The sequence below is a fragment of the Amblyomma americanum genome, chromosome 3 (genome assembly GCF_052857255.1).
Source record: "Amblyomma americanum isolate KBUSLIRL-KWMA chromosome 3, ASM5285725v1, whole genome shotgun sequence".
Lineage (NCBI taxonomy): Eukaryota > Metazoa > Arthropoda > Arachnida > Ixodida > Ixodidae > Amblyomma > Amblyomma americanum.
In genome coordinates, this window is record NC_135499.1 from 212,525,723 (window position 1) to 212,546,964 (window position 21,242).

Here is a 21,242-nt window from a genome sequence, read left to right on the forward strand (position 1 = left end):
AGCAACAAAAAGGCTGTAGAAGCATCCCCGAATGCATATTGAGATGCGCATAGCTGCTCTGTTTTCCAACCAGTAGGTGGGCCCTTGATTTCTGTGATAGATGGCGCCAGTTATTTTGGATGTTGTCATTTCCACATTTTACGTTGCTAAGCAAGCACTCTCATAGTGTTGTGTAACAAAGCATTCTGTCTTGTTTCTTTTCTTGTGGTTTCACTTGTTATACACTGTGGCGAATGACCTGGTAGGGCCATTGTGCAGGATTGGATTGAGATGATTAGCTGGGCGCAAGATGTGGGTCAGTTGCGTAATATACACCGCGAGCACCGAGTGATGGTACGCAGCCCACACATCGCTGATGCTGCAATCTGCGGTTGTGCAGCAGGCACCACAAATGCTGAGCAGTGGCACTGGCTGTAAATAAATCCCGTCAGCTGTGAACATGTTTGTATAAACGCATTGTTTGTTATTCAGCATGCTTGTTTTTTTTTTATGATATGCATTTTGGGTGATATAAAATTTTTTGCGATCCTTTCAAATCTGTAGTACCAGATTGTACTGTACTTATTCTGAAATTTCATGTGCTTTTAGGAAATATGCATGCCTCAGATAACTCCTTGCTGCCTCAGATAACTCCCTCTTCACTGCAGTTGTGGTTGGGACGTACTAATTTGCAGATTTCACATGCCGCAAAGTAACAGCACTGCTGTACACAGACATTTATTAAAACATTTATTTATGCCACATCTCTGCATCTTTTGGTCATTCATTGACAAATGGACTCTGCATAGAACCATACAATATATTTTCCTGAGCATAGGCCATGGCATCTGGTATTTGTCTTGCAATAAAATTCTGTCTCTGTTGTGCCATTTCTAGCTTCAGTGGAGTCATCCGATAAACCCCCTGTGTCTTCTGATAGAAGAATATAATTGTCCTTCTCTGGGAAATTGCCTTCACTCTCACTGAACTCATTTAAGCCCTCAAATTTGAGCATCAGATGTTGCCATTATGATTAGGTGCAGTTGTGTATACTGGCTGGCTTTATGCTTCTCTCTTGGGACAGAAAGGAAAGATGGAGCAGTAAAAAAAATGCATGCATGAGAAACCCTCTTTAGACAGCATTGCATATTGAGTGAGAAAAGCAAGAGAGAGCTGGGAGTTTGTAGGTTCTTTATTGCTGGCTAATGGCTGCAAAGGATTAGATAAGTACTCTTCTGTACGGTTATATATTTTTGCAGTCTGCATGTTCGTTCTTTAGTCGTAGTTTGCTCCTACTGAATTGCTAATGAACTAACCAGTTTGAGGAACTTGTAATAGAATACTAAATGGAGCGCACATAGAATTAATGAGAAACAATTTTAAAAAATGATAATCTGTCCACAATTGTCTTATGTTCTGTTGAACTCACCTTTCAGGTTAACAGATGGAAATGCACGTGAGCTGGTCCCATGGAGCTTACGAGACTTGAGGGAAAAGGACTGGTGCGAGGAGATGATTCACGAGTAAGCGCAGACCCTGAGGAACATTTTTTTATAGTTCTTGTGCAGCCATGTCACCTGAATTCTTAATCACATATCTGTTTGCATTTTGCTGTCCCAGGGCACCTATGGTGGCCGTGTGGGATGCATTCGACAGGGATTTCTATGATGACAATCCCATGCTGCAAAAATGGTGGTGAGTTAAAGTGCCTCATTTTATTTCCTGTATTGGTTCTGTGGTACTTGCAGCCAATTGTGGACACCACAGGTGTGCAGAAAAGTGTCATTAAAGACCAACACAGACAGCAGCTGTGCATTATTCTAAACTTGAAGATCAAATGGGAGCATTCATGATGAAGCTGATTATTGAAGCCTTCATCCAGCTACAAAATGTAATTTCTGTGGCCTCACTTTCACAGCAAGTGATAAGATACTTGAAAGAGAGAGAGAGAAATCACTTTATTTGCACCCGTCAGAGAGTATGGGTGAAGGGCTTTGAAGCTGAAATCTGAACTGTCGCATGTGCGGTAGCATTTTCTGCACTGGGCATGTACAAAAAACTGGGCAGCCTGCCTTGGGTGGCAGGCTTACTTAATTTATTTACTTCTCTGATGCACATCTTCATGGCATTTGTTTATTTCTTTTAGTAAACTGTTATAGATATAGTGACGAGTATTGTTCATGATCACATTTTTTGTTTATTATTGCGTGCAAACAGATGTAGCACCATAGTTGCATTAAAGTCTTTATTTTTGATTTTATGAAGGCTCTTTCATGTATTCTTTGTCTTGCTGGGGGTGAGCACTGAAATGAATCTTGGCTTTCTCTCTTACAGGACTGGGAACCTGACTTGTGAGATGCTTACCCAGTGGTATTCAGAGCGAGCCCATGAGATTGAGGAGATGAGCTGTTTGGTTGAAAATGCCCTGTCGTTGATAAAGATTGGATGCCTGAACAATGTCGAGGTCTGCATTTCTGCTGTAATTCATGCAGCACTGCTTTTCTCTGTGCGCAAGCAAGAAAAACGCAGTACTCAGTTTACCAGAATTACTTTCTGTACATATCAACACACGATAATTCTTTTATGTAAACTTGTATTATTTGTCGTCTAGTTTATAGTGAGAAAAGATTGGATCCTTGTCACATGAAGGCTTATTAGAGTCATGAATACTGTGTCCTAAATTAATTGCAGATGACATGCAGTCATGGAAATGGAAGTTACCACTTGATGTTAGCTATGTGTGGTTGCCGTGCGTGAGAGAAAAAAGATTTTCTTGATATCAGCCAGGTAAAAGTATAGTCACTGTTGCATATTAATGTAGAATAATTGTGCTCATCCCCTTGCTTATAGAGCAGCGAGGCAACATAAAATCTGAGAGTTTTCTTGTCGGAATTTTTGCCCCTGTACATAAAAGACTGCAGAAGAACAGAAAGGAGGTTAGTCTTGCCATTGAGGAGTGGGTGCTGAGACGTAGCCTTTTGTTTAAGGGGAGACACTACCCTAAAGAGTGAACTTTTGAACCACTTGCTTGATTTCATTGAAACTTGAGGGACTGGTTTATATTATATTACTGCTGTTACCATCTCTGCCAAATTTTATTATTACGCTGGGGAGTTTTCTGGAACATTGGAGCACTCAAAATAAAGGGGCGATTTTCAGTCTTGTGAGTTCATTTTTCTTCTTTCCTGTTTTTTTCAGTAAAGTGTCAGCTTAGGAAAATTATCGTTCCAATATTACTTGATAACATTAGTATTGGAGCAGGAATTCTGGAGCGAAATTTTGCGAGGAACACTCTGTGCACTCATTTTGTCAATTTTTTTTGTTTTTGTTTTTCATACTAAAAAATGAGTTCACACAAATGATGAAAAATGAATGTCATTCTTTACATGACAGCATTCTCCTCAAATATAACAAAACTAAGCAAAATACTTCCATAAATGTATGTTCTGAACATTCCTAAGGCCACATAACACAAGAAATTAGGAAATTGCAGTCGAGTTGAAATCTGGGTCAGTTGGTACATGTTCAGGATAAAAAACCAGTCAAAAGACAGAACACAGCGAAAAAACGAGGCACACACACGACGACGACCAGTCGTCGTGTGTGTGCCTCGTCTCTTCGCTTTGTTCCGTCTTTTGACTGTTTTTTTTCCTGAAAATTAGGAAAATTACCCTTATTTTCAAAATGATAATTTTCCTAAGCAAACATAGTCATTCTTGCCTAAAGATTGCATAATGTGGAGAATGAAATTTGCCAAAGATGGTCCCAGCAGTGATTAAGCTAGCCCCTCAAGTTTCAATGAAATTGAGCATGCAGTTAAAAAGTTGACTCTTTAGGGTAGTGTCCCCCTTTAAATTTTCAAAGTACATTAGAATCTCGGTGATATGACATGGTTCATACGAATTTTGCGATGATGCTTATTACTAAAATTTCACGATCGGAGTGCATTGTGCACAATGTGCGAAATTCCAGAAGGTCCGAATTTCCTCCCGCATCACTACGGCTGATACAAATGCACAAGCCGCGACCGCATCCTCGAGCAGCGCGGCTCACACATCACCGACATTGCATTCGCTAATTGTGCGGTACGCACTGCGAGCAGTGACTGGCAATGCACGGCCAGCACATTGCCAACGTTGCGATTGCCAGTTTCGCTGTACGCACCGCGAGTCAAGCTGTGGCCGCACGGCCATCAGTAAATCCCGTCAGCCGTGCGTGATCGCATTTTCTATGTTTCTGCATACAAATTTTGTTTGTTTGAAGTCAAGAGCTGAATATGAGGTTTTCATGCAGCACTTGTTCTTTGAAAATTTTCTAAGATGTTGAGTGGCCCTTTAACAGTCTCAAGCACACACGTGGAAAAAATTTTTCGTTTTGTTCATCTGCACCTGTCATACAAGGGGGAGTAGTAAGCTGAAGTGCCTTATACTCAAGCTGAATCTCCCAGCAGGATTTCATCATATCATAAAGCTTGTACTGTTGTTGCTTTCTATGTCAATAACTAATTGGTTAAATCACACAAGTGCATGTATCATGGTTAGTGAAGAAACTGTTTTTTTTTCAAGACAGCTTGCAGAAGCTCTAAAAATAAGCAGTGGTAAGCAGTTGATGGCGTATGCCTGCTGCGTGTTTGCAGGGTCTGGGCAAGTTGTACGGCGACTTGCTAACCCTTGATACACTCGTGTACGAGTGCCGCATCACCCAACCCGTGATGCTTGTCCAGTTGGAACAGATGTCAGATGGGGAGAAGATCAGGCTCTTGATGAGCATGGTAAGTGAACCAACATATACTTTTTCTTCTGGCATCTGTACGAAAGCAATGCAGCCACATATCTGCATCACTTGATTGCTTGATTTTAGAAAACTTAACTGTTGAGCCAGCTGGTGCATTGTGAAAAATACCGAATGTTTCACCAAAGATGTTCTACAGTTATTAAGAATAGGCATTTCGAGTTAGAATAGTGCTTTTTTTCGGCACAGCATTGTTAGTGGTGTAGCATGTCAGAATTGAGCTATGATGTGCGAAATAGTAGGCCGGTTAACTAATATTGAGTAGTTAACTTTTTAACTATTACCGTTAATCTGTTTGTTTATTGATAGGCATGTAACCTACAGTAAGTAATGTTTATATCAGTTCTTAGAATTTCAAAAACACTGTTACTGTCAGCACTGTAGCCCAACAAATTTTGGCTTTTTCAACGAGTTACATGCACTGGAAGGGCTGCTTTGCCTGCAAGCTTTTTGAATGTGCATGTATTGAGGCATGATGTAGGCAAAATTTGTTGGGCCAGAGCGCCGAGGGTAACTGCGTTTTCAAAATTACAAAAACTGATACGGATATTACTTACGGTAGGCTACATGCCTCTCAGTAAATAAGGTGGTGCTGTGACACATTTATTAATGATAAATAAGGTGACTAACAGTATTAGTTAGAAGTTAACTATTCAATATCGGTTAACTAGTTAGCGTGTCTTAGCTGTATTCTGGTGCACTACACTGCTAAGATTGTTATGCCGAAAAAAGCACTCTTCTAACTCAAAAAGCCTATTTTAAATACTATTGCAGAATATCTTAGGTGAAACACCAGCTATAGTATAGTATAATAGTACTATAGTTAGTAGTATAGTATAATAGTATAATAAGTATAGCAAGCCATTCATTGTATAATAGGAGTGCGCATTAATATTAAAGGGCAACATTAGAAATTTTTCAAGGTTTGAATATTTTAACAAAACATTTACTGTAGGTTTTCCTCTCTGTCCTGATCATTTCGCAAAGTTAGGCAGCTGTGTGGTATTTCTTTCTTGTGCAAATGAATTTTAAATTTTTCCTTCCCCTCCCTCCACCCTCCTGCTTGCTGAACAAATTATAAGGGTTGTATTTGGCTTGTCTGAGGTACTTTGTAAGTAGAGTCATCATTTCCAATCGCTGTTTCAGCCATTCAACGTGCACGCAATTGCTTTTTCCAGCAATGTTTGTGATGTCATCACAGCATCGATTGAAGCATTGTTTCTGGCCTTGAACCAAGTTTAAATTTTGGTTTGCTGTTTTTACTGTTTTAGCATAGTTCCACTTGGTATTTTGGAAAATGGTTTGTTGTGTTGGAGAGAGGGAACTCTAAGGATTGTGATGTGACCATTAACTCAGAATTTTCAATTGCTATTTAAAAGTTTAAGGTCATAAGTTTTATTTGAGTAGTCTAACTTGGAGACGTTGGCCCATCGACTTTGCACACAGAGCTCAGACAAGAAGTATGTGCTTTGTGTGCGGGATTGGCTGCTACCTTTTGTGAATCGGTGCGAGAAAACTTCACCAGGCAGCCGTCGTCGTCTGCTGGGAGAATTTTTCTCGGAGACAGCAAAGGAAGACCTGGCACCATGTGTCCAAGTCTTCGAGAACTCCAACCTCGAGGTATAGTTGGGTACCCTTCTGGCGATAATCTGAACTGCACTCCAGCCTTGTTCGTTACAGCCTGAATGTTACTCCTTTCTCTATGAAGGATCCAGAGCGAATATTGCAAGATGTCCACGAACTGGCAGAACTGGCCTTATTGTGCGTCCGCAGTTGTGAAAGGTTTGTTGCAATGTTTGCTGCTTTTGATTCCCAATTGCTAACATTACAAAGCTGCTTGTGCAGGCCTAAGTTGAAAGATGTACTGTTGACACCTTTCTTGCTTCGAGCTAAAGAACAAGTGGCAAATTTAAAGGCCTGTGTGATGACCACTAAACATGTCTTGCACCGTCTTTGCTGTTCTTACGTGTAGAGAGGATCAGCTGGACTACATTGGGAGAATTATCAAATGTGTTCCACAGCGAGGTGCAAGGTGAGTGGCAGTCCTGAGTGTTTTCACTGCGAAATCAGCTGAAGAAATTGGGAGGGGAAAATACAAAGAGAACTTTAGGAAGGCAAGTTTCGGTAAGCTGTTGAGGGCAAAGACTGATTAATTTCAGAGTTGCAGTGTTCTGCATTGTACTGTGGCACGTTGCTGAATAATAAACTGCACAAGCACACAAGTGTCTGCAGAATCATTAGGGCTGGGAGCAATTGTGGGGAATTTTTTTTGCAAATTTTTTTGTAACTGCAGATTATTTTGCCACAACATCGTGTGTGTGTGGAGTGCATGCTGCAAAAATTTTTCTTCATAACGCATTCGTATTTCAGCTGTTTTGATTTGTTGGCACTTATCTGCACACACCCTGCATTATGCACCTTTCGGTCTCTTGCATTACGAGTGCCATAATTAAAGTTTAGGTCATTTCATGAAGTTTTTGTGCAAGCACGCTGTTGGGTGCAATTTTTCCATTGTAGCTGTGATTTAATGCTTTCAGTGGGGCTATACCTCAAGGAATATCGCAAACATTCATTTTACAGCAGGATTGTTTTATCTTTCCTGAACAACTGCTCACAGTGTGGCTAATTGTGCCTTGTTACAGTGGTGATGTCGAAAGCGAGGAGCTGAGGCGCTTGCATAATGAGCTGGATACGCTTGAAAGCTACATTGAGTAAGTACATTGAGCTGCATAGATAGCTGTTGCTTCCTTGTCAGTTTTTACTATCATAGTCATAACTATGACATTTTTAACGGAACATTTGCTTTTGCGTGTTGATTTCAAATTTATGTTTAATTTCATGTAAAGTTAGTGCCTGTGTACATATGTAATACAGTCTAACCCCGCTACAACGAACGCCGCTTCAGCGAAATATTTCTGATTCCCCGTCAGCTAGCCATAGAAAACAATGCATGCTAGCTCTCGCCACAACAAATTATCTTCTCAGGCGCGTTTACGCTTTAACGAAATTTTTGTTGAGAGGAGATGGGCTTAATATTTATTTTACGACAAAACAAGCATAATGTTACCCGTCCGTATGTTCATGGCATTTAACTTCACCGAAAACGCTTCCTGGAATTGATGTGTGCCCCATAGTGCGTCGAGTGCGAATGGGTGGCGCCATGCGTGGTAGCATGCGAGGAGCTAACCGATGAAGCAATAATTGAAGAGGCCCGCCACAACGACGCCTCGTCCGAAGATGAGAGCGGCATGCAAGATGCACCAGCCCTGCCAACTGCATTGCATGTGACGGACCCATTTGACACCATTCGTGCTTTCATTGGTGCACATGACGACGACATCGTGATGCAGTTGTTGGCCGAGTGTGGAAACTCGCACCACGAGGCTCATGTCCACTAAAAAGACGCAAGCCAAGATGACCGAGTTTTTTGGAAATTATATTTTTGAACAGTGCAGTCAGATCTTAGTTTTTTTGGGCTGATTTCGCCACAACGAAATTTCCGCTACAACGAAATTTTTCGCGCACCCCATGAATTTAGTTGTAGCGGAGTTTGACTGTATGCTACATAACTTTTTGTTGAAAGCTTTTAAAAAATTTTGCTGCAAACAACATGCTAAAATGCATGCCATTCCTTTTTCGTGACATCAAGGAGTGCATGAAGGGAAAATTACCATCCAGCCTATCATAGAACTTAAGTTATAGGGTTTTGAAGTTGACGCTCCAGAAATGGGATTACAAACTTTTCTTCCAGTTTCTGAAGTGGCAACTTCAGAATCCCTTAAGGCAGGTTATATGATAGGCAGGGCGATCATCCTTATTGCATTCCTTGATATCAAGACAAAGCAATGCTGTGCATTACAACAAGTTTCCTGCAGCAAAACTTCTTCAATGCTCTTCGCAAAAACCTACATGATGTGTTAAATAAGTGCTCAAGGACTTGTTTTACATGAAGTTCAATGACATTTAAAATCAGCACACAAAAATGCATGTTCCCTGAAGACAACATAATTATGACTTCATTAATATATCCTTTTTTTTATATCTAAGACCAGCCCCCCCACCCTTAAGCTTGCATTTCATTTCATGGCCATAAGTATAATTACTTTCTTTTTATCACTGCAGCACTTCATTTGCAGGAGCATATAAGTGAAGTGAGTGGAGATAGTCTCTTCATGCTAATGTCTTGCTCTTCCTTTTCCCTAAGAGTCGCAGAGTGTCTCCAGCGCTACGGTGCCAAGCTTTGTGTTAGAGTACTTGCTGACAGTGCCAATGACGTGAAGCAACTAGAACTGTTGCTGAAGAGAGTGACATCTGCTGCATTGAAGAGGTGGGTGTATTGGCAACAGTTCCACTCTTGCCGTCATTGTGGTCAGGCGTGATGAAATCCTCCCTCATGCCATCTTCGACTCCCTGCCGGATGTGCTTGGTTTTGGACAGGGCCGTGACAGGGCGACACTCAAAACATGAAAGGCCGCCTGAAACACCATTGGCACTTTGGGTGCAATACGATGACTCAAGTGTTGAAGTGGTCTCCGCCAGAACACTGTGGACAATTGTTATAATATTCTTTTTTTCTTTACTTTAATCATATCTTTCTGGCTTCGCTGTGCACCAAGCCCCACAGCTCACCTGTTACAAAGAATTGTAGCCATTATCTTCATCATCTTACCATTGCTGTTGGACGCACTATATGAAGCTACTTTTATTTGTTTTTTATTAAAGATGTATTGTTACAAAACAATCATTTCTGAAATTAATGAGTTGATGTGCATTTTTGTATTTCTTATTGTGTATTTGTATGCTTGTGCACTCCTGGACAGAATTTTATGAGATGTGGGTTTTCTGAAAAAAAAAAATTGTTTCTGTTTTGTCCAACTACCCAACCAGCTCATATTCATTCCAGCGGATGCAGCATGTATGTTCTTTCATGCTTCCAAACTTTTCAGTGAACTGGTTTGCTGAACCACAGAAAAATTTTTTTCTTTGAACTTTCAACCCGTAAACATTTGTACTTATCAAACTGGGCCTTTGCCTTACGGTAGATTAAGCTACACTGGTGATGATTTCTTATTGATGATTGGAAACTTTGGCTTGCTTTCAGAACTCCTCCACTCTCTGAAAATGAATGGAGTGCATTTTTGGATGACATATTGCAATTTCAAAAGAAGGTCTTCCACAGAATCACAGCAGCTGACTGTGTCAAGGTAATTCACTCAAGTTTCTGAGCGTGGATGACAAAGCTGTGGACCTCTTAAACACAGGAACCCTAGCATGACATTACAGGCACAACATATGGCACAAAAAGGATACACGTGTCTTGTCACTATGTTTTGCAATATACAGACTCTGTTAAAAGCTTGGAGACCAAGGGGTTTGCTTCTAAGCCACGTAGTGGGGCTGTTGCGGCATCTTTGAAAGTCCTGACTTCCACAGGGGTGAGGATGAGAATTCCTCTCACCTTCACTAGGTCTAGAACACTGGCGATGCGTAACGAGCCACGTGGCATGGCCTAGAAGCAAACCCCTTGTGCTCTAAACTTTTGACAAAGGCTGTACATATGTCATGCCATCATTATGATGTTTGAGAACTAATTACCAGCTTCCCCATCATTAAGTGTCTCAAAACCATGAGCCATGTTTTGTTGACTCTCTGTATCTAAGTCCATAATGTATGAAAACAGTACAATTAATTCATAAGTGGCAGTTCACACTGTACAGTCATCAGAAAGCATGTCCTTTTTTGATGACTGGCTACTTTGCAAAGGCAACCATGTTTTACAGTTAGGTGTGTAGCGCATTTTCTGGGATAAATTATATCAATATTTGCATAATAATCCATAACCTAAGACTCCCATGTTTGCCTTTTGGCTATTGAGAAAGATATTCCAGTTAGGCCAGGGAGTAGGCTGTCTTATGAGCCCATATGGGTGGTTGTGAGGTCCAGTTGGGCATTACTAGTTGGGCATTACCATTTGGGCATTACCAGGTGGGAATGAGCAGGTGGACACATGTGCTTTTTGGAGTGAGCCCTTTCTTGGGGTAGGAAGAGGACCTGCTTACTTTGGAAAAGAACAGGTATTTTTGGAGTTTATAGGACAAGAATTCTGATTCTGGCACCTGTCAGCTTTTTGCTTTGTGCAGCATTTCCGTGAACTGAGGTGACTAAGGTGCTGCTTTTTGCTTCTTGCTTCCCATTATAAGATGGTGGCTCACGCATTGCTTGGCTCCGGAAACCGGGAATTTATTGGTTCAGCATCGAAGTTGCTGACTTGCCACAAAGAAGGCTCTTCCAAACCAAACCATCCAAACAGCTTGCCATATGAGACCTCTGTGGAACTGGTTCTCTCTGCTTCCAGAGAGTATGTCGATTCAGCAGCTTCACACTCAGATTCCTGCATTCCACTAGCACGGTAAGCCTGTCCTTGATGGGCATTTTTAAGGTGGTTTCTGGTTGAGGGAAGCATTATAAACTTTAGGTTGACTTGGTCTTGTTGGCAAAGCGCTTCAGAATTCACTGAGGCCAGTTTATGTACCTTTACAGTGGCAGTAAAGCCTTGCTGGAAAACCAGTGCAGCAGGCTCTCAGGGCATGCAGTGACTGATAAAATAGGAAAATTTTAAGCAGTGGGAAAGTTTTTGGGAATTGCAGTAGCTCACCGACAGATTGGGTATTGTTCGTCTTTGTGCATGAATAAAAGAGAGAGGTTTGGATACGAAGGCAGAAGAGTCGGCCTGAGTGAAGATTCTCCGACCTGCTACTCTGCAGTGGGGAAAGAGGTGAAATAACGGTATGATGGGTGTTGATGGCGAGAGAAGAGCAGTGGGAACACATACAAGCACATCACAAGTATGCTGGATCAAAGCCAGGAATCGAGACTTGTGTTGCTTAATAGGCGAGATATAACACCCGAACTGCCTATCACATTTAAAAATGAGCGTTTATGAAATTGTTTTTGTTCATATCAATAGAGGTGATAGCTACTGTAGACGTAGGTTAATTACATTTCTCGGCCAACAGTTTTTTTTTTTTTACACAAATAGCAGTTTGAGAGGCTTCTTGGGAAATACATAGTGTTGGCTTTGTCGTCGACATTGCAGTATGTTGTAATCGGAAAACTTCTGCATTCACCTGCTGCCCAAAGACAGTGCTCCCCATGTGGGCCTGGGCTACAAGGGATGTCAGGGCCGGCATCTACCCTGGAGGAAGTGAACAGTTTGGAAAAATTCTTTTAACCATTTTAATTTTGTTTGTATGTCACATTGGATTGTAAGCTGTTTCAACAAAATAACCACGACTCTTGCAGGTTGCAGTGAACAAACTAAAATTGTGCGATGTGAACATGCTTTTGCAGTGTAATGCTTCTAAACAAGGGCAGCTAAGCACTGATGTGTGTATGGCTCTTGACTCGGAAGTACATTCTTGATAGGCATGTGCATCGTGGATATTTAAGTGGCAGCTGAAACTTCTGCACATCTAATGATTTTGATGCTTTGCTGCATTTCTGCTGCAGAGCATGCCTGCATATCCTTGATAGCCGGCTCCCTGAAGTGAAGGCAGAGTTGGACTTTTTGTCAGCTTTGCCCCTGCTGAATCAATTCAAAGTTGGTGCACTCCCCGTCCAAGGTGACTTATTCAGTGGCTCGTATTCTTGCCATTTTCTTTTTTTTTCTTTTCAATGAAGGCATTGTCTTGAGATGTCATTTTGTAAATTTTTATTTGGTTAGACCATCAAGTGTAACATTGTTTAATGGGCACAGAAAAGTGTAGCAGCAAATGACAGAGCTGCTGATACCGTAAATGAAAAAAAAAAAAAATAGGCCAAGCATATGAATTAAAAGCGAGTGCAGTCTCTTCTATTTTTTTTTTTTTTAGTCTACATGCAAAGAAATCTGCAAGGAATCCTGATATGCAGGAGCGGGTAGATAGCGAACAGAGGTGCAAAATTACTGCATTACTTACTGCATAATAATACTGTGCGGTTTTAACATTGCCATTGTTTGCTTAATATCATGTGATTTTTTTTTTTCTGTCTTTCAGCACACCACTGTGATAAGATGGAGCTGGTGAGGGAGGCTCTATGTCAAACTCCGCATGCCTACAAACAGCCGAGCAAGGTAACGTTTACAACTAGTTTATTTCATCCCCTGAGAAAAGCCTGCAGCATATTTTCTGGCCTGGGCTTCTTTTAACTGCTGCATAGGTCTCTGGTGCATTGGCCCAGCACTCATTAATCTCACTGGGCAATGTCAAGGGCATGCTTTGCAAGTGTTGAAAAAACTTTAAATGACAGACTTCTGTGCTGTGTGCACTGTATAAAATACTTAAAAAAGGGTGCTAGTAGAAAAAATTTTCTTTTTTTATGTGAATTTTACGAAAGTGTAGTTTTGTCTATTCATGATGTATGGTGGTTCTGTTTTGTTTTGTAGGCTTTCCACATCTACGCCAACTGTCTTTGCAGTAAATTTAGGGAATGCACAACTATTTGTTATGATTTTTTATATCAGTCACTAAATCGTTATCTAATTCTACCAAATAATGCATGGTTCAAGTATTGTGTTGTGAATTAGCATGTCACTTGGTTTCAGAGGATTCTTTTTGTTTAGGTTACATCTAGAAGTGAGTAGTTTATAGATGACTGAAGCTGACAATCATTTTTTTATCTCTTGCTCGCTACCTTTATTCAGGTTCTGAAGCTTGCAGAACTCCTGCACCTCTACGGTGAGGACACGGCACGTCGTGAAGGGGCTGTGCTTTCCTTGCTTGCGGATGCAGCCTTCGAGGTATGCCTTTGGGTGACATGCTGGACCCTAAAAATACATTTCCATGGAGCCTGAGAGATGCTCTAGGAATGTAAGGGGGACCTCCAGAGGATTCCTATCCTGAAAGAATATCAGCTTACACGCCTAGCACAGCTCAGTTGGCCGCGCTGCTTAGTTATGGTAACCAGTTGCAATTTTCAAATGCGGGGCCACTCTGCCTATTCCACTCACTTAGGACGCAAATTGATGTTTCTAACCTTGAAATGGTCTGAGGCAGCGTAGATTTTATTGAAGATTGGTTCCTGGCACTCGGGAAACAGGAAGAACGTGGTGTGAGGTGAGCTTTGGCAGTCTGTGTAAAGGCATTCAGATGCAGCTGGTGTGCCTTCCTTCTTCCTTCTGCAGGTTTCTGGAGTGGATTTAAAGAAAGGAAAGCAGACTTTGCAGGCTTAAAATCCGTGCTTGCCTGTGGCCATCAGAACCATACTAAGAGGCATAGGCGTGCGCAGAGGGGGGCAAAGGAGGCGCGACCCCTCCCCCCCTCATGGAGAGGCCTGTGCATGCCTATGCTAAGAGGTGATCCAAGTGATGGCAATCAACCAGTGGCCTTTTCGTAGAGAAAGAACTCGACACGTTCTGCAGTTAAGACATGGATGATGCAAGGACAACAGTTGTGCAGTAATGGTGTCGAAATAACATTCAAGCCTTTTTGTGTAGCATTAAGTGATGCAGAGCAAACTGCACTCACTGACGAGCAACTTAGATACTGTCATTATTCCTCCCTGCTCTGCCTCTTCGCTCAGTGTGACAGACTTAAAGTAGCTTGTGCTCTGCATCATGACTTAAAAAAAATGGCAAGAATGGGACAGCAAAAGGGAATGCAGTTGGACTGGCTGACTGCCAGCAGTCATGTCAGTGTGCACTGACATGGCTGCCGAAGGCTTGTGAAAACCTTTCTAGTCTAGCATAGTGGTTCTGGCAGAATGCGCGCTCATTTGTAATGGGATGTGTGGTCTCACATGGGTATGATCACTGCTATCATCCTTTGAACTTTATTTTTTAGTTTGTCTCAAATATTGAGATTTGTCTTTTGCTTTTTTTTTCTAATTTTTCCCTTGCCCTTGCATGATCAAAATTCTAGTGTTTTCGTTTTTTTTAATTTGAAGTTTTTTGTTCATGCCCTTTCATATCGGGCATTGAGCTTTCATTTCTGTCACAGCACGATTATTTAAAGAGGCATTTACAGGGGAATTTAGGGTGTTTTCAAAAGGGGCCTGAAACAATTCCTCTTAGCTGTATTTCTTTGCAACCAACAATATCTAGACTTTTTTTTTTTTTTGAGCATTGCTAGTGCACTGAAAGGTTCAGGAGCAGGTATAGTTGAAGCACCTGCAACAATCCTAATCATTGACAAATTTCATTCCATTGGACTTCATGTTTAACGATATTGTTCTCGTTTACTTCTGAATGCTAACTAAAAAACTGGCGCCACCAGCAATGTCTTATCTGTAATCTCAAGGCAGCATAAGCCACGAAAGATAGCGAGAGGTCATAAAAAACATTGGGGAAGGGTCAACAGGAGTGTTTCAGAACTCTTAGATGTTGGGAGGCATTAGCAGGATTCCAGTGAATAGGGCAGGTGGCCATTAGTATGAAATGTTAACCCAAACAGCTGGAAAAGCAAGCAAGCAAGCTCAAGGGAGCACAACCTTCAATTTCTGTTTCTTTACAGGATTCAGATTACAAGCAGTGCCATGAGATCTGTGAAAAGCTGATGGCCGGGAGCCATTCAGAAGGATGGAAGATCTGCCAGAGCCTAGGAGAGTGTGCTGAGTTTCTGGATGTTGTGGCTCGGTATGTGTTTCTCTCTTTTTAGAGCACAGCTCTTAGGTGCCTGTTCCTGGGTTGAGCAGCATGCCTCACCGTCGGTGTAACTGAATGCGGAGGGTAAAAGACGGCGATAGCCAAAAAAACGCGAGGAGGAAAGTGGAAGAGGAGGGTATGGCAGTAGTGTGAAGCACGGCCGGTCTCGAGGTTAGCTTGTACACGCTTCCCGCAAGACCGGTCATGGGTGGAGGTAGCGGTATCAAGCGGCACCCGAGTTGCACACGCCGTTGTCTGCTTGCCGATGGCAGTATGCAGGTAGTAAGGTAATCTGTGTCGCTCGCCAGAGACGGTGCCAGAGTAGTACGCGTTGTAAACACACTGGCCGATTGCTGGAGGCAAGGTTCATCGACGGTGGAACGCTGTGTGTGCTGCCCAAGCCGAAACCCAGAGCCACCTCCATTCAGCATTGCGTGTTCCATATGCGCTCGCCTACGGTTCGAGTACTGGAGCAGCTGCACTCAAAAATCACATTACCGAGAAGCATAATCGTTGGCTTAATTCTTGTCTTTTTGTATTTGGCTTTTTGCCATATTTGCATACGACTATAGGTACGTGTTAAAGTGGGAACAGTATTTTCTGTGAGTAATTTGAGTCATAGTGTTTGCTTTTTTTATTTTATGGGTTTTATGGCTAGTTTCTGTCAGTGTTTCATATTCCATTTGCCTATTTTATACACCTTGTTTTCTATCTGGCACTGTCAGCATTGTTGGTGTTCCTTGTTTTTGAAGAAATTTGTTGCTTTGAGTACTTCCTACATGCATAATGAACTCACTTTCCTTTTTCCAAAAATGTGGTGAAATTTCTGGGGTTGTGTTTATTACTATAGTTATGAATGAGCTAGTATCATGCTCAATATGAGCTGCAACACAGGAGCAGTGGCCAGAGGTCAGTTCTCGAAGCATCGCCAGCCTAGCACTGCTGGAAATTTGTGCGCTTACTTGTTGATGCAAATAACAATGTACACTCAGTGTTCATGCAACTTGGGTGCTCTGTATAAATGCACATAAATAAGGTGGAATCCTGAGCAGATTCACTCCAGATACGATGCTAGTCATCTTGAGCGCGATTACATAGTTCAACAAAGATGACAAAAGGTGAAAGAAGGACGAGACAGGCTGTTTATGCTGTTTGCTTGTTTATTACGTTGGGTTATATATATATATATATATATATATATTGACAAATAATGCCCTTGTTCATTATGGGAGTGCATGCATTGGTTGAGTAAATAGACTACATGTTTTCACACACCATATATTCTTTTATGCCTGTACTCCATTTGTCATGCAGCCGTTTTCGAAGTAGTTTTTCTTCTTCTGTTGACATCCTTTACAAGCTCTGTGGTCAGATACTACTCACCAGCATCATTTTGGGTCTTCCTCTCCTCACATCACGCCGTTATTGACTGCACCCGTGCTCAGCTTGACTTGTCGCCTTTCAAGGACGTTCCCTTGGATGTACCCAGTGCTGCTGCCGCTACAGTGGTCGTCTCAGAGGACACAGACGTTCCGCCTTTCTGTTCAGTGCTGGTGCCTCTTTCTTGTGCTGCTCTCTCAGATGCAACTGTCACTTACACCCCCCCTTTACGATGCGCTGACCAGAAGCCTGTTTTGCTGCCTCATGCCGTGCTGACAATTCTTCGTGGCTCCAGCGCAATTTATGTGGCCAACCCATTCTCCTGTCCTACCACTTTACTCCGTTTCCAATCGCTTGGTAGTGTTGCCTTTCTCGATCCCGCCTCAGCATACCCCCTCGTCAATAGCATGGCCGGCCTTCACGTCAGCGCTATTACGCCTGTTTCCATCAGTCTTCTGGTTCCCATCAGTCTTCCCGTCAGTCTTCTGTCGATATTTTTTACCGCTCTGTCGATGCCGCCCTGACGTCTACCCAACGAGACTAGCTTGTCGCCGTTCTGCACCGTTTTCAAGCTTCATTTGACTACCAGCAACCTTCCTTGGGCCGCACCACCACCGTTACCCACTGTATTGACACTGGCACCCATGCCCCTTTGCGCCAACATCCGTACCGTGCGTCAGCCGCTGAGCGCCGCATCATTGACGAGCAGGTGACCGACATGCTCAAGCGCCATGTGATACAGCCGTCGCACCTCTCGTGGGCATCGCCAGTGGTCCTGGTTAAGAAAAGAGACGGTTCCATCTGGTTCTGCGTCGACTACCATCGTCTGAACAATATTGCACACAAGGACGTTTACCCTCTCCCCCGTATCGATGACGCCCTCGACTGCCTCCAGGGCGCTGAGTTTTTTTCTTCATTGGACTTGCGCTCCGTTTACTGGCAGGTGCCGATGGCAGAGGCCGATCGCCCAAAAACTGCATTCATCACACCCGACGGGCTCTATGAATTTAATGTCATGCCCTTCGGCCTCTGCAATGCACCCGCCACATTCGAGCACAGGATGGGCAACATACTCTGAGGGCTCAAATGGCACACATGCCTTTGTTACCTAGACGACGTTGTGATCTTTTCCTCGGACTTTTCGTCTCACCTTCAGCACCTTGAGAGCGTTCTTCACTGCCTGGCCGACGCTGGCCTCTAACTCAATTTGAAAAAGTGCCGCTTCGGAGCTCGGCAGCTTGCTATTCTCGGACGTCGTGTCGAAGGATGGCGTTCTTCTGGACCCGGCCAAGTTGCGTGCTGTGGCCGAATTTCCGAAGCCCACTTCTGTAAAAGATCTTCGCAGCTTCGTTGGCCTCTGCTCCTACTTCCGCTGCTTTGTCCGCAATTTCACCACTATCATCGACCCCCTAACCAAGCTCCTTTCCAGCCACGACCTTTCGGCCTGGTGACCAACCTGTGATGAAGCATTTACGACACTCCGTCGCCTCCTGACCACTCCACCAATTCTGTATCACTTCGACCCTCATTCTCCGACGGAACTCCACACCGATGCCAGCGCGTCGGCCTCGGTGCAGTACTCGCTCAGCGCAAGCAAGGCTTTGACAAATATGTTGTCGCTTACGCTAGCCGAACACTCACAAAAGCTGAAGCCAACTATTCTGTCACCGAGAAGGAGTGTTTAGGCATCCTTTGGGCGATCGTCAAATTTCGCCCCTACCTGTACGGGTGCCCTTTTGACGTCACCGATCACCACGCACTCTGCTGGTAGTCCTCTTTGAAGGATCTCTTTGGTCGACTCGTGCGCTGGGCTCTGCGACTCCAAGAGTATGACATTCGCGTTATCTGTCGTTCTGGCCGCAAACATGCCGATGCTGATGCACTCTCACGTTCCCCTCTACCATTTGAGGCAGTGCCTTGTATATCCGCCCTGCCTTCTGTGACATTTGAGTCCGCTGATATGGCTTCTGAGCAACGCAAAGACCCATGGATCACTTGCCTCTTAGATCTCTTATCTGGCCATTCGTCTCGACCTCCTTCCCGTGCTCTCCGTCGTCAGTCCCACCATTTCGCCATCAGAGACGAGCTTCTTTACCGCCGCAACTACCTCCCGGATGGTCGCAAGTGGCTTCTCGTCATTCCGACACATCTGCGCTCCTTCATTTGCTCTTCCTACCACAATGATCCCCAGTCTGCCCATGCCGGATTCTTGAAGACCTTCACCCGTCTACGACAGCGGTACTACTCGCGTAGGGTGGCCCGTTATGTCCACCAGTTCGTTCAGTCCTGCACCGCATGCCAGCAACGAAAACATCCACCTCGCCGACCCGCTGCTCCTATGCAGCCGCTGCCTTGCCCAGCGCAGCCCTTTGAGCGTGTTGGTATCAACCTCTACGGCCCTCTTCCCAGCACATCAACCGGGAACCACTGGATCATCGTTGCCATTGACCACCTCACACGCAACGCCGAAACGTCGCCTTTACCATCCGCTACAGCCCACGACATTGCCTCCTTTATTCTCCATCGCATCATTCTTCGCCATGGTGCGCCCAAAGAGCTGCTCAGTGATAGAGGTCCGGCCTTCCTCTCTGAAGTTGTAGAAGCTCTCCTTCAGGAATGCAACATTGTTCACCACACAAGCTCCGCCTACCATCCCCAGACAAATGGCATGGCTGAGCGTTTTAACCGCACTCTTGGCGACATGCTGACCATGTATATTGCTTCCGACCATTGTAACTGGGACCGCGTTCTTCCTTTTGTCACATACGCTTATAACTCCGCTGCTCAAGCCACCACTGGATTCTCTCCGTACTCTCTCCTGTACGGCCATGAGCCTTCTTGCACAATGGACACCGTTCTACCTTACCGCCCTGATGCTTCCGAATTTACAACTCTTTCTCAAGCCGCAACTTATGCCAAAGAATGCCGACAGCTTTCCCGGTCCTTCACTTCTCACGCCCAGCAGCAGCAAAAAAGCACCGTGATCCCCCCGCACTTCCTCCCGCTTACCTTTCTGACTCTTTGGTCTGGCTCTGGGTACCCTCCTCAGGTCCCAGCCTTCCTCCAAACTTATTAGTAAGTATCAGGGACCCTACCGTATTCTTCAGCAGACATCCCCCATCAATTACCTCATTGAACCCCTTACGCCATCCCCTGATCATCGTCGCCGAGGCCGCGCCATTGTCCACACGACCTGCCTCAAACCATACTACCACCCCGCCATCGTCATATCGGCCTAGGCTGCCAGGATGATGCCCTTTCGCCCGGGGGAAATTGTAAGACTGACCTTCGGCTTTGGAATCTTCAGAGGCTGGCGCTTAGCGAAGACGACGAGAAGCGCCAAACGCTCCGAAGCTCGAGCGCCGAACACTGCGTTCCTCGTGCATGCTCTGGATTGATCGCTGCCTCTTGTATGTACCTGGACTGTACTGCTGGTTGTTCGTGACGCAGTGCTTTGTAAGACATTCCTTATTACACTTACATCATTGGTGCACAGGCACATGCGTGAACATCTCATCACGCTTCATAAGTTTCTAAGTTGAAATACTGTGATCGTAGCGCTCATCCTGTTTATCTGCTCATCCACAAGCACCACCCGGCATACACAGCCACCACCAATCATACTAACGCGTGAACATCATACCACTGAAGCCACACGTTAAGTGTTTCAAATACTCAGACATTTTTTTTTCTTCTATAATTGAGCAGTGGAATGAGTTGGATGAATTTGTGTGGAAACTGCCAGCTTAATCGGTTAGTACATCAACTGCTTAATTATGTGACAAGTTAACATTTCTGCCTTTTTCTGTGTTATCTAGCCTTGTACAAATCGATATTTCTGCCGGTTCGTATCGCTATACCATGTACACTGTACAATGTGTTACAGTTGAGACGGCAGGATCTGTAAATAAATAAATAAAACAAATATAGCTTAGTACTTGTTGTTGCTCAGCGTGAAATTATTGATGTGAAGGACAGGTTGTGTGCATTTTGCTGCTGTAGTGAGCTCAATGGCTTTATTTGTTTCACTCCATTATCTTCTGCCTTTATCCTTTTTTTTCCTGTTCAAAAAAAAAATAAAATGCTCCAGGCAGAAGCTGCTTGCATTCTCCCTCTGCTACTGCCCTGACACTGCAGTGGACAAGCTGCTGAAGGCCACTCAGATGTTGGAACTGCAGGAGATCTACCAGCAGCTGGACCTTCCACAGGAGGAGCTGTCCAGCAGCACCAGCAAAGAATCGGTGAGGACGCCTTGTCACAGCTGTGTTCTCCCATGTTTCTTCTCTTCTGTGTCTTGTGTTTTAATCCACACTTGCCGGTGAGACATTTTTTTAGACAGGTATGGGTGTTGTTCTCATAGTCAGGCTGATGATGATGATGGATGCTCTTCTCAGTGGAAATTCTTTTTCTAAAATTGTCAGATTGTCTGCTACCCATTCACTTGTTGGCTCAACATAATAAGCTATGGTAT

The 21,242-nt window shown here is 43.7% G+C and overlaps 1 protein-coding gene across 2 annotated transcripts in view; it reads left to right on the plus strand.

Annotated features, from left to right (window-relative positions):
- LOC144126004 (NBAS subunit of NRZ tethering complex-like) overlaps positions 1-21,242 on the plus strand; it is an 87,461-nt gene that overhangs the window by 28,390 nt on the left and 37,829 nt on the right. The window contains exons 21-36 of one of the 2 annotated variants that reach the window (XM_077659867.1): positions 1,416-1,502; positions 1,600-1,674; positions 2,314-2,443; positions 4,616-4,750; positions 6,217-6,390; positions 6,479-6,552; positions 6,743-6,802; positions 7,413-7,481; positions 8,975-9,097; positions 9,872-9,974; positions 10,971-11,179; positions 12,280-12,392; positions 12,807-12,883; positions 13,454-13,549; positions 15,261-15,382; positions 20,862-21,012. In XM_077659867.1, coding sequence (XP_077515993.1) covers positions 1,416-1,502; positions 1,600-1,674; positions 2,314-2,443; positions 4,616-4,750; positions 6,217-6,390; positions 6,479-6,552; positions 6,743-6,802; positions 7,413-7,481; positions 8,975-9,097; positions 9,872-9,974; positions 10,971-11,179; positions 12,280-12,392; positions 12,807-12,883; positions 13,454-13,549; positions 15,261-15,382; positions 20,862-21,012 — 1,798 coding nt within the window. The remainder of the gene's footprint in view (positions 1-1,415; positions 1,503-1,599; positions 1,675-2,313; positions 2,444-4,615; positions 4,751-6,216; positions 6,391-6,478; positions 6,553-6,742; positions 6,803-7,412; positions 7,482-8,974; positions 9,098-9,871; positions 9,975-10,970; positions 11,180-12,279; positions 12,393-12,806; positions 12,884-13,453; positions 13,550-15,260; positions 15,383-20,861; positions 21,013-21,242) is intronic. The other variant, XM_077659868.1, reaches the window with a different exon arrangement.